General features: G+C 53.5%; 2 protein-coding genes across 5 annotated transcripts in view; one reads left to right on the top strand and one right to left on the bottom strand.

Moving 5' to 3' along the window:
• SQSTM1 (sequestosome 1) lies at nucleotides 1-12,602 on the top strand. Its single transcript, XM_033096200.1, has 8 exons — nucleotides 1-267; nucleotides 2,133-2,228; nucleotides 2,694-2,923; nucleotides 3,021-3,162; nucleotides 3,971-4,051; nucleotides 8,985-9,199; nucleotides 10,289-10,484; nucleotides 11,719-12,602. The coding sequence occupies exons 1-8, from the start codon at nucleotides 57-59 to the stop codon at nucleotides 11,874-11,876; spliced, it is 1,329 nt and encodes a 442-aa protein (XP_032952091.1). The 5' UTR covers nucleotides 1-56; the 3' UTR covers nucleotides 11,877-12,602.
• Nucleotides 12,603-15,554, bottom strand: part of MRNIP (MRN complex interacting protein) — a 16,169-nt gene continuing 13,217 nt past the window's right edge. For all 4 annotated transcript variants that reach the window (XM_033096203.1, XM_033096202.1, XM_033096201.1 and 1 more), the window contains 2 exons: nucleotides 15,107-15,194; nucleotides 12,603-13,234 (listed from right to left, as the gene is read on the bottom strand). In XM_033096203.1, the coding sequence (XP_032952094.1) occupies nucleotides 12,767-13,234; nucleotides 15,107-15,194 (556 nt within the window). In that variant the 3' untranslated portion in view covers nucleotides 12,603-12,766. The remainder of the gene's footprint in view (nucleotides 13,235-15,106; nucleotides 15,195-15,554) is intronic.

Here is a 15,554-nt window from a genome sequence, read left to right on the forward strand (position 1 = left end):
CCGCGCGCCCGGGGTTGCCGTTGCCCGGTTAGGCTCCTGTTCACAAACGGCTGGAGATGGCGTCGCTCACGGTGAAGGCCTACCTTCTGGGCAAGGAGGACGCAGCGCGTGAGATCCGCCGCTTCAGCTTCTGCTTCGGCCCAGAGCCCGAGGCGGAGGCGGAGGCGGAGGCCGCGGCGGGCCCCAGGCCCTGCGAGCGGCTACTGAGCCGGGTGGCCGCCCTGTTCCCTGCGCTGCGGCCCGGCGGCTTCCAGGCGCACTATCGCGGTGAGCGGGCCGGGCGTCCTCAGGAGCGGTGCGGGACCCTGACGCAGGCCTTCCCTGTGGGGCGGGTGGGGGCCCCTTCCCTCCTAACGGGCCTGGTGGTATCTGTGGGGGTCTGCTGTGGTCGCTCAGTGGGTGGGAGGCGGCTCACATGGTCCCCAGTGCGACCTCGGGTGCCAGCCTCAGGTGACCAGGAGTGGTGACCAAGGCCGGCCCTTGTGGGGCCAGGCGCTGCCAGGCTCTCAGAGGATCGCAGGCCTGGGGCATAAGAGGTCTCCCCTCCCCCGCCCCCTCCCGCCATGATGCTGCAGATCTTGGCAAGGGCTCCCTGGGGCGTCCTCGTCGGCTCGCAGCAGCCACTGGGTGGTCAGGCGGGCACTCAGGTTACACTGACATTTTGCTGCTGCCCAGTCTGAGCCTGCCTGTTTCGGGTGGGGGTTCATATCGTGCCCCGGGAAGAGCCTGAGCGGGCAGGGGAGAAGGGTGATGCGGGTAAACAAGTGTGTGTGGGGGTGTAGGGGACTCGGGGCTGTGTGGCCTGATGGGAGAACCCATGGCAGGGGGAGGGGAGGAGAGAGCGGGGACATACCACAGACCACCCAAGGCCAAGGCTGAGCCCAGACTTTATATTGCTGGTAGTCGGCAGAGGAACGAGATCAAAACCTTCAGAAATGTCGGTGTGGGACTAGAGTCCAGGAACTAGCCCAGTGTCTTGACTGGTGGCTTTGAGGGGTGGGGTGGGGGAGGTGTGGCTGGGAAGGAGGTGAGCAGCCAAGGCCGGCCCCTGGGCGGGGTTGTGCTGGCACCGCCCTTAGGAGTGCTGGCCAGGCCCACTCCTGGTTTGTTTTATTTTTTTAAACAACTTTATTGAGCTATAATTCACATGCCATACAATTCACCCATTTAAAGTGTACAATTTTTAGCATAGTCACCGATTTCTGCAACCATGATCATCATTTTAGAAATGTTTCATCACCTTTAGTTATCCTCCCATCCCCATCTTCCCATTCCCCCAGCCCTAAGCAACCACTAATCTTTTCTTTTTCTCTATGGATTTCCCTATCTTGGACATTTCATATAAACATATAAATGGACACATATAATATGTAGTCTTTTGTAACTGGCTTCTTATTCTTAGCATGACGTTTTCCATAATGTAGTGTGAAAAGTATTTCGTTCTTTTTTTGTGGCTGAGTAATACCCCATTGTATGGACATACCACTTTTGTTTGTCCATTTGTTAGTTTGATGGATGTGTGGGTTGTTTTCGCCTTTTGACACTGCCCTTGTTCTTATGGTCCATGCTGCGTCTGGTGGCCCACAAACCTGACCCGGCCTGCAGATGTATGATGTGGTTTGGCCTACCTTGTGGTGCTTTAAAATCATTTGAGCCAACATCTGAAAAGGACAGTACATACAAATACATAATTTTAGCTTCTTTGGGGGAGGAAGCAAACAGGTGTACTCGTCTACTTTACTCTCCTAAACCACAAGAGGCCCAAGAGCTTTGAAGGGGCTGGCCTGATGCAGGTCACGGGTGGGATCACCCATAGCTGAAGATGGGTCTGGGCCTGGGCCTGTTTAGATGCGGACCGAGGCAGCACCCTTGAGACGGAGCAGCTGGCCCAGAGGCAGCACGGCAGGAGGCCCGCTCCTCCTGTCCATACATACTCTACCCCTTGCGCACGCCTGGTGCCCGGATTAGAGTGCTCGCGTTCTAGGCAGTGGCATGCTGGCCTCAGCCCTGCTTCCCCCGCCTCAGATACTGGGCTTCAGTCACAGCCCTGCGAGTGCCCCTCAGCCCTTGTCCGCAGTGGTGTCCAGCTGAGAAACCCTGGGTGCTCATGTGCTGTCTTTTAAACAACCTAGATGAGGACGGAGATTTGGTTGCCTTTTCCAGTGATGAGGAGCTGACGATGGCAATGGCATATGTGAAGGATGACATCTTCCGTATTTACATTAAAGGTAACGGGTAGCTCTGGGGTGCTCCCTGCTGAGTAAAACCAGCTGGCTGGAGGTTATGGAGAAATGCCCCCAGTGAAGGGGGAGAGGAGCAGCGGGCAGTGCTTGCGCTGAAAAGGAGGCCGTGTCCACCACAGGGGGTGGGGCGGAGGGGCTGGCTTCACTGCTTGTGGTGCCCAGACCGTGCTGTGGGCTGGGGGCAGCTTTGGGGGCACTTGGGGTTGATTTCAGTGAAAGGCAGGCCAAAGCTATGTAGACACAGCCACCGCCCAGGTAATGCGCAGGTACTGGGAACCTGGCAGGTTCTCAGGTCACTTTGTTGCTGTCACTTGAGCAACTGAGTTCCTCATGGATTCGGTGTCTGAAGAGTGGAGCCAGGGTCCTACTGACATTGGTGACAGCCCCGTAGTAGTGACAAGGGGGACACTACGTGGGGCCCCACCTTAAGGCTCTCTACCCTCCTTGCAGAGAAGAAGGAGTGCCGGCGGGACCACCGCCCCCCATGTGCTCAGGAGGCACCCCGCAACATGGTACACCCCAATGTGATCTGCGATGGTTGCAACGGGCCAGTGGTGGGGACCCGCTACAAGTGCAGCGTCTGTCCTGACTATGACCTGTGTGCCAGCTGCGAGGGGAAGGGCATGCACAGGGAGCACAGCAAGCTCGCCTTCCCCAACCCCTTTGGGTACCTCTCTGAGGTGAGCAGGGCCTCCCTGCGGGTGGGGTGGGGTGGGTGTGGGGCAGCAGGAGCCCCCTGATTCAGCCCCGCTTGTTCTTCTGCTTCCTCCTCCCCAGGGCTTCTCTCACAGTCGCTGGCTCCGGAAGCTGAAACATGGGCACTTTGGGTGGTCCGGCTGGGAGATGGGCCCACCGGGGAACTGGAGCCCACGTCCGCCTCGGGCAGGGGATGCCTGCTCCAGCCCCACAGTGGAATCCGGTGAGCCTTGGTCTGCTGGCTTCACAGGGCGAGGTGCAAGGGTCGTAGAGCTGGAGGGCTCCCGGAGGCCTGCTGTGTCTGTGGCTGGGTTGGATACTTCATGGCCTTTTAGATTATTTAATCTTCACAAACGCCTGCAGAGTGTCACAAACTATCTGCATTTCACAAATGGGAAAACAGGCGCCTAAGTGCCCAAGGCAACCAGTTCTGCACTACACCTAGACGGCCCCAGCCAGGCGCAGTAGCCCCGTCCCGCTGCCCTTCTGAGGTGGCCCTCACGGACAGGCAGGGAGGCCCTTCCAGCACCTGTGTCTCTGTGATGTACTCCCTTCTCTTGTGTTAGCTGTCAGGGAAGTCAGAGCCAAATTCGGTCAAGTCATTTTGAACACAGTCGCAAAGTTAAAAACTTACACATAGTAGCATTCTAGATTTTTAGATAATGGTTTTATTACTGTGTCCTTTGACTCACCTCATCCTTTGGGACAAAAGTGGGAATATTTGTTTGATTTTGAGTAAATAACATATCTAGGACATGGTCGATGTTTTATACTACGTGTACTGAGCTGTCACTCGAGCAGGGTTCCGATCACCAGGGTCACAGATGAAGGGGGACAAAGGGGCCCAGGAGGTGTCCCACTGTGGGAGGGAGAGAAAAAGGTATGTGGGAGGTGGGGTGCAGGCTGCCAGGACAAGGCTCCCGGGATGGAGTGTACCTGGGAAGAAGGGAATAGGAACATACTAGGTGTCGAGGTCATTGATAAATGTGCTTTGAATTAAACATATTGTTTTTATTTTTTAAAAATCCAAGCTTCTGGTCCATTGGAGGATCCCAGTGTGAATTTCCTCAAGAACGTAGGGGAGAGTGTGGCAGCCGCCCTCAGCCCACTGGGTAAGTGGCTGCCTGTCTGTCCTTTGATACCAGCAGAGCCTTTTGGTGGTAGGTGCGGGTGGCTGTTTGTGGCTTTACCCTGGGGTACAGTGGAATGGTAATGCCATGTCCTTGAGACTGGTAAGGATTGGTTGCCTCACGTCAACCTTCGCCAAGTACTGTACCACAGGCCACTCAAGGTTGCAATCCCTGACAGATTCTCGAGCTTTCCACATGAGGGCAGTGCAATCAACCAGTGTTTGGTTGGGATAATCCCAGTAGGGAGAGTGACCAGGCTCAGCTTCATGGCTGGCCTGTCAACTTCTGCCTATCTGTCCTTTGGGGGAAGAACAGTCTGCATTTTTCCCTGAGGTGAGCCTTGGAGTTTCCTCAAGGACGTGGGTGAGTAGGTAGTTGAGATGCCTTTTCTCTTTTCCTCCCTCTTCTTTGCAACCGCCAACCTTTCCTAGTGCTTCCTGAGCCCTGGGATTGTGCGGTGCTGGGGAGCTCCGCGGGACACCGGGTTCCCAGGGCCTCAGGGTGTGTGGACTGCCACATGTGCCCCCTTAGTGGTGTGACAGACGTGAGCTCTGAGGCTTTCAACCCTGCGTCCGCTAGTCTGGGTGTGGGTGCCAAAGAGCTAGGCCTTGTAGCAGGAAAATCAGCTAAAGATGGTGACTTCCTGCTCAGGATTAGGACGGATCCATGTTCTCAGACCAGAAGAGAGCTCATCTTTGTGACTGGAAGGAAGTGTCTCCTCAGTCTGTCCCAAAGTTGTGTCCAGTGTCCGAAAGAATGCTGATAGGATGGCCAAACCCCGCCCGCCACCCACCCTGTGGCTTAACAGGGCATGACTGCCATCGCCTCCAACCCCCGAGACATTTCTGCTTGTGCTCATTCTACCCCCGGACGCAGCTTTGAAGCAGCAGCGACATGTTGGCATTGCTGCTCCGTGAAGCAGCTCAGACCACATGTGATTTCTTCCTGGAGTGAAAGCCTTTTGAAAGAATGAGAAAAATGAGTTGATATTTTCAGTGCTTTCCGAGGAGGATAAAACAGTGGAGCACTGACAGATGAGAATCGGGAGATATGCAGGGCCTAGGCCCCGCCTGCCACTCACGTAAGATACAGTGAAGGTGAGTGGGTGGAATTCTGAGAGGTTAGGGGCCACTGGGACGTCTCTTTGGAAGATACTAAAGGGGACAGTGGATCTCAAGCTGGCTGAGCTTCAGAATTACCAAAAAAGAGTGTTTTTGTTGGTGTATATTTTAGTGTATGGAAACTTTATTAAAATTACTTATTCTGAAGAACAAAGTTCTTCACTAAAAGAACAAATGAGACAAACTGGGAGGTCACAGAATCAAGTCTAGGTTCAGGTAGGAACTTTCCACCAGTGCAGAGGCCCAAGTCCACCTTCTGGAATTTTGTCTGTGGGTGTTGGGTAGGGCCTGTGTGTTTCGAAGGCTTCCTGGGTAACTTTGGGTCACACTTGCTGTCCATCCAACCCCATCTGAGCTTGTGGTGTTTCAGAACTTGACCTGGGTTCCTTACTCAGGACATGTGGGAATAATTTTGGAAGTGCTCAGAAGTCTTTTGGGATAAGGATCAAGGCCTTTTCAGATCTTTCAAAGTGGGTGAAGTTGCTTTCTGCCAACCAGGAGGAGCCTGGAGCACCACAAAAGGAGGAAAGTTTCAGTAAAATATGCCTTTGAGTAGTTTCAGTTGAGAGTCATTCGGGGAGCCCAGGAACTGATTTAAATTCTGCTGTTGGAGTTAGGGGCATTTTCTTATGAGGAACTAACAGCTAGGATGACTCACACTGCTAATCGCTTAGAAGGGACTGTTCCCAGAGCAGGGCCCAGAGAGGACTGAGCCAACACCACCTCTGAGGGCAGTATGTGTGTGGTGAGTCAGAGACTTTGAAGTAAAAACTCAAGGCCACTTGTTGATAGTTGCTGTGTGAAACATCCGAGCGGGTCCACCAAGGCCCAGGACTGTTCCTGGCTTGAGGTCGCAGCCACTGACATCCAGGACATAACATAGCAGGGCCTTCCTCATCACGGGGTCTTCCATAAACACACCCCATACAGACTTTGTGGCACAGCCTCTTAAGCCCTGGAGTTGGAGAAACCCTGTTCTATAATCTTTCTGATCCATTTACAGAAAAGTCGCGTCATTTACCCACTTAACAAAGTGAGAAAGTATATGGTGGTCATTGTACTGTTCTTCCAACTTTTCTGTTTGCTTGAACCTTTCGTAATAAAGTTGGAGGGAAAATGGAAGGAGAAAAACAGTTCAAATATTGCAGATGGAAATATCAGTAGCTAAGCCTGCTTTTATCTTTGCTTACTCCTCAAACTTTGCTACAATAACAGTAAAGGGATTAAAAAGTTCAAAGCAATGTAGACAGAGAAAAAGGGGAAAAAGTAATAGAAGACGGGAGAAAATAATGCCACCAAACTTTGGGAGATGGGAAATGGATGGAGGGTGGCAACCGACATAGGGGGGACATCAGAAACTTACGTGCCTGTGCAGGCTGCTAGCTGCTTGGGGCCAGGAAGGCCAGGGAACAAGGGATGGGCTGAGGACCCTGATTAAGGATGACAGAGACTTCGGGGACCCACGCCAGGTCATGGCCCTGCCAGCCCTTGCAGGGGACATGAGGCTCTAGATCCAGAGATGCTTCAGCTGTAGAAACAGCAAGGACACAGGGCAGGGTGAAGCACCAGCCTGAAATTGGGCATCTCAAATGAACAATGGCTCCAGGAGGAGCTGGGAGGCCCTGCTCAGGAGAGGCTGAATATGCCCAAGAAGAGTCCCATAGCTGTGCCACCTGGGATCTGGACAGCCAGCTCGGTACCCAGTCACCACCGGTGGAAGTCCATGGTCTCGTGTGGAGTCCTTCCTATGGGCTTTTCTTTGTGCTTCCCTAGGACCAGGCAGCCACGGATCAGCAACCATTTGGGAGAGAATGAACTTGGGGAAAAGAACGCTAGTATCCTCAGTGAGATACAAAAAAGTATTTGTATCCAAGAAAAGAGAACAGGATATCAGAAAAATAACAAAAGGGAACAAAATGTTCTGGAAATAAAAAAAAATAATGATAACAGAAAAGAGAAAATTTCAAAAGAAGGCTTAGACTTTAAGATCATTTCAAGGAAATATTCCAAAAGCAAAATAAATAGAGGCAGGAGGAGAGAAAAGATGAGAAAATTCAAGGATTAATCCGAGTGGCCCAATCTAGGATGAACAGAAATTCCAGAAAGAGAGAAAACTGAAGGGAAGAAGTAAACAAAGAATACACATTCTTGGCATTAAGGACATTAGCCTCTAGATTGAAAGGGACCCGCAAACGCCTGGACAATGACTAAGAAAAGACCCCACACCAAAGTTGAGCATAGAGAGACTCCTGAAACCCTCCAAGCTACTGTAAAGGCCTGGGAATTCAGAGAGCAGTACAGCTTTGGAGGTTGGAAGACAGTGGCACCAGCAGAGACTTCCAAGTCTAAGCTAAAATGGTTTTCAACCTAGAATTCTATATTCAGCTAAAAAGATCAAGTGTGGAGGCAGAAAAAAATTGGTATCAGGTACGCAAGGTATTAATCATCTTACCTGGGCTTGAAACCTTTCTCTGGCCAAAATGAAGGCAGAAGTGTTTGAAAACAGGGCCCAACATAGGAGGGAGACAGAGGGCATTGCCAGGAGGAAAGGAAGGTGGGCACAGTGTGAGAGCTGTGTGTCTGTCCTAGCAATCTGCCAGGTCAGGCTGGCGCCCCAGAGGGGTGGCCTCCAGGGAAAAAGCCCAGAACTGACGGGGTGTCCAATACACTGAGCTTATGTAGGAAACTCTAGAAAAGCTGTTGGAGGAGATGGGGAAAGTTTGCAAATAAAAAAATAGGCATCATTAATCACTAATGCTACAAAAACAAAAAAATCTGCAAGGAAGTAAGTCTACTACTTAGCCCAGCAAAGAACAGTTATTTATGCAGTGTCACTAACAAACACTGCATGTTGTTTTCACCCAAAATTGAGTTTTTGGAAGGACAGGGGAAGGGGAGGTAAGTGTTGGAGGAAGAAAGAAACAGTAAACTTGAACAAGACAGAAAGACCATCGTCGGTTGAAAGTCTCCGGAGAGAGGCTGGGCTCTGGTGGGGAAGGGATTTTCTATAGCCTTTTGGAACTGTGTGACGACACTGTGCGTGGGTAGTTCTTTGAGAAATTAAAATTAATTAACAACATAGTGTGGTGATTGTGCCCCCCCCCCCCCCCCGTGCGCACGTGCTCCATAGTGTGAGGCACTGGAGGTGGACACGCCGGCCTGTGTTTCCAGCCTCACGGGACTTGCACAAGCTCGCAGAGCTGTCTGCCAGCCTAAGCAGAATTCTGGTGTACAATACATGTGGTTTTCATATTATAGGCCCTGGCACACAAGCGTGATGCGTCCTGTGGTTCTCAGAGCCAGGATGCGGCGCCCTGGCCACATGTGGTATTTGCTCTCCCTGGTTCCTAGGGCCTGGACCTGCCCGCTGTGCAGCCGCTGTCCTGTGTGATTAGAGAAAAACAGGCCTCTCTGAACTTTCTGGCTGTGAATTGACCTGGGGTATCACCTGAGATTAATGTTTTATTAAGCTGGAGGAAGAGAAAGGTGCAATGAGTTTTTCTAGAAGCCAAGAAGATTTGAGGCCAGGGTATTGGGAGCAGTTCAGCCCTTGGGATCCTAAAGGTCAAAGATGACCATGTATTTGCCTTCTGGCTGGTGGGCTGGCATCCTCGCCTGGTCTGTACTGGTGGTGTGACTCCGGTTCTGAAATGGAGGGCAGCATCCGACCCTCCCATGCTGGTGGGGCTGAATGTGGAAGGGCTTTGTAAGTCCGCAGACCCAGGCGGTACCCTCCCTGCAGCCGCAGCCACGCCCTCGGGGACTTACAAGTTCATTTCCTCCGCCGCCTCCAGGAATCGAAGTTGATATTGACGTGGAACATGGAGGGAAAAGAAGCCGCCTGACCCCCGTCTCCCCGGGCAGCTCCAGCGTGGAGGAGAAGTGTAGCTCTCAGCCAAGCAGCTGCTCTTCTGACCCTAGCAAACCGCATGGCGATGTGGAGGGCGCAGCGCAGTCTCTGGCAGAGCATTTGGACAAGATAGCCCTGGAGTCAGGGGCACAGCCCGAGGCAAGCACGGTCGCAATCTCCCTGCACCCCAGCAACGGCCCCTCCCGGGCACTTTACACCCCCAGCCACGGCCCCTCCCCGGTACTTACACCCCCAGCCACGGCCCCTCCCCGGTACTTACACCTCCAAGAATGGCCCCTCCTGGGCGCTTACACCCCCAGCCATGACCCCTCCCCGGTACTTACACCCCCAGCCATGACCCCTCCCGGGCACTTTCAAACCCCCAAGAATGGCCCCTCCCGGGCACTTACACCCCCAGCCATGGCCCCTCCCGGGCACTTTCATACCCCAGCCATGGCCCCTCCCCGGTACTTACACCCCCGGCCATGGCCCCTCCCGGGCACTTACACCCCGGCCATGACCCCTCCCGGGTACTTTCACACCCCCAAGAATGGCCCCTCCCGGGCACTTACACCCCCAGCCATGACCCCTCCCGGGCACTTTCAAACCCCCAAGAATGGCCCCTCCCGGGCACTTACACCCCCAGCCATGGCCCCTCCCGGGCACTTTCATACCCCAGCCATGGCCCCTCCCCGGTACTTACACCCCCGGCCATGGCCCCTCCCGGGCACTTACACCCCCAGCCATGACCCCTCCCGGGCACTTTCAAACCCCCAAGAATGGCCCCTCCTGGGCACTTACACCCCCAGCCATGGCCCCTCCTGGGCACTTACACCCCCAGCCATGGCCCCTCCCTGGCACTTACACCCCCAGCCATGGCTGCTCCCCGGTACTTACACCCCCAGCCATGGCCCCTCCCGGGCACTTACACCCCCAGCCATGGCCCCTCCCCGGCTCTTACACCCCCAGCCATGGCCCCTCCTGGGCACTTATACCCCCAGCCATGGCCCCTCCCCGGCTCTTACACCCCCAGCCATGACCCCTCCCCGGCACTTACACAACTGGCGGGACCCAGGTATGTGGCAGTTAAGTCATCCCATGAACCTTCCCCTAGGACTTCGTAGAGAAAAGTTGGTCCCTTTGGCCTCTGCCAGTCAGTCCTCATGTGCCCACTGTCCCAGGACCCGAGGCTGTGGGCAGATGGGCCTGTTGCCCACATCCTGTGTGTTGATGGCGGTTTTGTTCCAGGAACAGATGGAGTCTGATAACTGCTCAGGAGGAGATGACGACTGGACTCACTTGTCCTCAAAAGAAGTGGACCCGTCTACAGGTGAGCTCCAGTCTCTCCAGATGCCGGCATCGGAAGGGCCAAGCTCTCTGGACGCTTCCCAGGAAGGACCCACAGGGCTGAAGGAGGCGGCATTGTACCCACACCTACCACCAGGCAAGTGATTTCAAGTAGTTTTGTACTTTGACCTTTTTTGTTCAGAGCATTCTGTCAGTTGCTTTTAGTAACACAAAAAGATGTCATGTTCTCCACTGCGGGGCTTGTGTATTGAGAAACATGAGAAAAAATCGGGAGTTGGTTTTGTCCTCCTGTGTACAATACTGAGCCTTGTAAGGGCAGCTCATTTTAGTAATTTCTAAGACCTCACATCTAGACCTGCAATTACAAAGGCAGGTGTGACGTAGAGGCGGCACTGGCTTTGGCACTAAAAGTGGGCTCAGAGTCCATCTCCACTGTGTCCTCCTCATGGAGAGTGCTGACCTGAGAGCAGGGGTCACAGCCAAGATCCCTGCAGGAGCCGTCACATGAAGTACCCTGTTTCCCTGAAAATAAGACCTGGCCAGACAATCAGCTCTAATGTGTCTTTTGGAGCAAAAATTAATATAAGACGGAGTATATTATATTATATTATGCTATTATATTATAGACTCGGTCTTATAGTGAAATAAGATCAGGTCGTATGTTAATTTTTCCTCCAAAAGGAGCATTAGAACTGATTGGCTAGGTCTTATTTTCGGGGAAACACGGTAGGTGGTGTGGCTGGCAGCAGGGCTGGTGGGGACTGTGGCAGCCGGAGGGCACCACTGAATACAAGAGGCAGCTGGTACTCTGCTGCACCGCATTATTGTCGCATGGCAATGCAGTTTCAGGCAGTACGCAACTGGAGACCCATGTGTGGGCCAGTCTGGGCCTTGGGCCACCAGTGTGATCTCCTCTGCCTTAGAGCATGGCGGCAAAGTACGGCCTATGGGCCAGGATGATTTTCTCATTTTCATAATGGTTGAAAAAAAGTTAAGACCTGTGAAAAACAGATGAAATTCAAATTTAAAAAAATACAAGTGAAAAAAAATTAAAAAAATACAAGTGTTATGGAGCACAGCGGTGCTTATTTGTTTATATACCGTCTGGCTGCCTTTATGCTGTCACAGCAGAGGGGAGTGGTTGTGAAAGCCTGCAAAGCAGCTTAAAATCTGTTCTCTGGCCTTTTACAGAACAAGCAGGCCCGCCCCTGCCGTGGAGAGTCCTGTGAGGGTTGGAGACCCTGTGACACTGTGGGAGGGCCGGGCCCCACAGGCACTGAGTGCGTGCTGGCCAGACAGGATGCTGCGGCATACAGGTTACACTTGGGGCCCAGTGACTCCCTCATGGCTTTTGTTCCTCTCTCTGGCAGAAGCTGACCCCCGGCTGATTGAGTCCCTCTCCCAGATGCTGTCCATGGGCTTCTCTGACGAAGGCGGCTGGCTCACCAGGCTCCTACAGACCAAGAATTACGACATTGGAGCTGCTCTGGACACCATCCAGTATTCAAAGCACCCACCGCCATTGTGACCGTTTTTGCTCATCTGTTCCATCCCTTTTGTTTGTTGCATAGTTGTGTTGAGCTAATGTACAACCCCAGTGCCTCTGTAAGGGCCAGTTTCTCTGCATTCTTCTTCCAGAATCTGGGGGTGGGGGTGGGGATGCATGAAGCCATTTAGGGCAGTAGAACAAGTGACATGAGGAGGGAGTTCCACGTGTTGTGCTGAGGTCTCAGAATCATTTACCGGCTGCCCGTGGCCAGGCTGGGCCCGGAGCTTCCCCAGGCAGAGCGAGACTCCTTGCTGGGAAGGACACCGAGGCCACACCACATCACGTCCCTACTCTCCACCCGCCAGGATTACACCAGCAGTCCAGAAATATATCTTGCCTGTGGCCTTCCGCTTTTTCTTTTTTGTAATGACTAATAGTAGTTGATTTTCTGCTAGAAACCGGATATACTCCGAGTTTAGCTACAGTGCAACCAACATTGTCGGGTGGAGCAGGTGGTCCTGGAGCGAGCACTGGAGGGCGGGGCAGCCCAGGATGGGCTTCACACGTGGGCGTAAGCAGGGGCTGACGGGGCCAGTGTTGGTCACTGAGCACTGCCTATTTCATAACCGCTGCAGTTCTCTCATTTCCAAGTGTGTCACCTGCTTTGCAAGTATGAAAATCCCTTTGTAGCCATTCTGTTAGCATATTTGTAAACAATCTGTAATTAAATGGTAAAGCACTTTAATCAAAGATGTTACAACAAGATGACCCGTTTGACAGTCATGTTTATTGTTGGTTCTTGGTCGTTCCCATAAACCTCTTCAGTCCTACTATTTAAAAGCACCTCAGGGAACCCCGTTTCCAATGACATAAGAGTCTAGTAGAGAGGGGCTCATGTAACAAACACGGAATAGCATTCTAGACTCAGTTCATAGATTGTCATCAAAGTCCTCGCCGGTGTTAAAGAGGTCACAGAGTCGCACGAGTGGGGGCTCCTGTGCCCCTCTGACTGAGGGCCCAGCCTCTGCCCGAGAGCCTGTACCCCACAAGTGCTCAGGAGTCTCCTTGAAAGGCCTCTTGGGCCCAGATGTGGGCGTGTGTGTGGCCAGAGGGAGCTGGAGCACACCGGGCATCCTGCTGAGGCTTCCTTCTCTTGGGGTCTGAGCCCTTGGGGTCCCCTCCTCAGCCTGTGCAGCTGGCCTGGGGTGCCTGTGCAGGGGTGTCGGGGACTCTGTGTGCACATGTGAGCTGTTTCCAGGTGGAAAAAGAAATCGTTCCCACTTAGAAGATTTCTGGACAGGACGTGGTGGTTCCCCCCAAGGACCAGTGAGCGCCCTGGTGTTCCAGTCCTCATGACTGTTTCCTTCTCTGACCTTCCCCGTCAGGCCAGTGGGATCCTGCAGTGGAGACAAGAGGAGGAGACAGCCTCATCCTCCGTTCAGGAGAGCCAGTGGCCAGCAGGACCAGGGGACAGGAAGAGAAGGGTCTCTGTGCCTGCACTGCTGCTTCCTCGTCTCTCCTGGGTTCTGGCGCTTTCTGCTGCATATTCTACCTAATAGCCAGTCCTCAGGCTGCAGGCTAGGGACAGGCTTTGATTTTGAGGTTTAGCACAAAGAAATGCCCTCTACCTCACCCCAAACCCTCTGCCAAGTGCCATGACCAGGCTTTCCAAAAAAGGCAGATATTCTCATGGAATCACTCGTGTCATGGGGCCCTGAGAACCAGGCAGAAGCATGACTGAGAGGAGGGGTGAACTAGAAGGGCTGAGAGGCCTTTTGTAAAGGGATGGAGACGCCATCCTGCCTGCTCACTGCCGGCAGATGCGCAGGTCCAGAACCGTGGTGAGGGTTCCGAGGCTGTGGAAGTGGCTGCACAGAGGCCCTCGTGGGATATAACAATGTCGCTGGGGCCTGGCCTCCCCCTTCCACTCTGGAGGCAGATGCACTGAAAATTGGATTTCACCACCTATGAAGTGATTTGAAAGCAATGACAGGTGGGACCCTGTGACACCACCCCAAACCAGGCAGTAGGGAAAAGGCTCTGGAGTCTGCCGTCCCTGTCAGTTCTGCCACTGACTTGCTGTACCTTAACGAACCTTCACTAGGTGTAGTTCTTCACCTTCAAAAAAAACACCAGGCTCATGGCAAGCATCACACATGATCATGCAGTTAAAATGTTTCGCCAGGGACTGGCACATCAGTAACTGCCATTATTCTTAGTCTGTAATTTGGGGATTCAGGGCCACATCCTTACCTGGGTCACAGCCAGTTAGTGGCAACACCTGAGTTTGGCCTCTGCCTCTTGTGCTACTGCCAGAAGCCAGCCAAGCCAGCGGCGGCCTACGTTGGGGGTGGCAGTGATGGACGCCCAGGAGAGCCTCTGCCTGGGCGCCTGTGGCCCTCATGACAGAGTAAAGCAAAGCCTGCGTTCTGTGGCCTGGAGAATGTGGTGGGGTCTGCTAGGTTGGAAGCTTCAAGAACAAGAGCAGACCCAGGGGCAGCGGGCACCTCCGGTGCACACAAACATGCCCGGGCTGGCAGGGGTGAGGATGGGAATGGCTCCTCAGAGACCCGGCAGGACCCGTGCTGCACCCCACACAGCAAAGAGGACGGGCCTCACTCAGAAGCCCTCCTGGTCCACCCTGAGTGCCTCCAAGGCATCCAACTGCCCTTTTGACTGGGACGTACCAGCACTGAGGAGGAGCATGGTGGGGAAATGGTGCAGGCTTAGGATGGCAAAGACAGCATCCATGAGGGAAGCTGGAGTTTTGGTGGGTAGAAGACTCGTACTTCAGTTGTCGACAAAACATGACAATTAAAAAATCCTGGGCCAGCCCGGTGGCTCAGGTGGTTGGAGCACCATGCTCCTAAACCCAGGTTGCCAGTTCGAGTCCCACAAGGGCCAGTGAGCTGCGCCCTCTACAGCTAAGATTGTGAACAACAGCTCTCCCTGGAGCTGGGCTGCAGTCAGTAGTAGGAGGTTGGTGTGAGCTGCCGTGTGCTACTGTGGGTCGCTGTGTGCTGCCGTTGAGTGGCCGGCAGCCAGCGTGAGCAGCCGCCATCTAGAGAGAGCTGCTGTGAGCGGCCGACCGACAACTGGTGACCAACTGCCTAAGCCGGGGGTAGGGGGTTGGTGGGAGGCGCAACGCTCATGATGCCAGTCAGACTGAGAAACCGGAGTGGGGGGGGGAGGTGGAAGAAAGGGGGGAAAAATCCTGTGTGCACTCAGTGGTCACTGGGACCAGAAGAGAAACATCCTCAATCACTGACCTTCTGGGTCTCCAAGGTGACCTCTGAGTCCCCCAAGTCCTGGCCGTCAGGGCTGCACAGAGGCTGTGTCGTGCTCTGGCTCCATCTCCTGGCAGAGGAAAAGTGCTATCAAGAATTCAGTCTTTTCCACAGACAATAGTTTAGTGGTTACCAGAGGGTAAGGGGCGGGGTAGGAGATGAGGGTAAGGGGGATCAAATATATGGTGACGGAAGGAGAACTGACTCTGGGTGGTGAACACACAATGGGATTTATAGATGATGTGATACAGAATTGTACACCTGAAATCTATGTAATTTTACTAACAACTGTCACCCCAATAAACTTTAATCAAAAAAAAAAAATTCAGTCTTTTTCACCACCGAGTCACCTGGTCTGACACCCTGCACAGGTAGAACTTGTCACCCTGTACAGCTTCCCAGGTAGCTGCCCAGCTCCCGCCCCAGCGCT

This window comes from Rhinolophus ferrumequinum, chromosome 24, assembly GCF_004115265.2.
Source record: "Rhinolophus ferrumequinum isolate MPI-CBG mRhiFer1 chromosome 24, mRhiFer1_v1.p, whole genome shotgun sequence".
NCBI classification, from domain to species: domain Eukaryota; kingdom Metazoa; phylum Chordata; class Mammalia; order Chiroptera; family Rhinolophidae; genus Rhinolophus; species Rhinolophus ferrumequinum.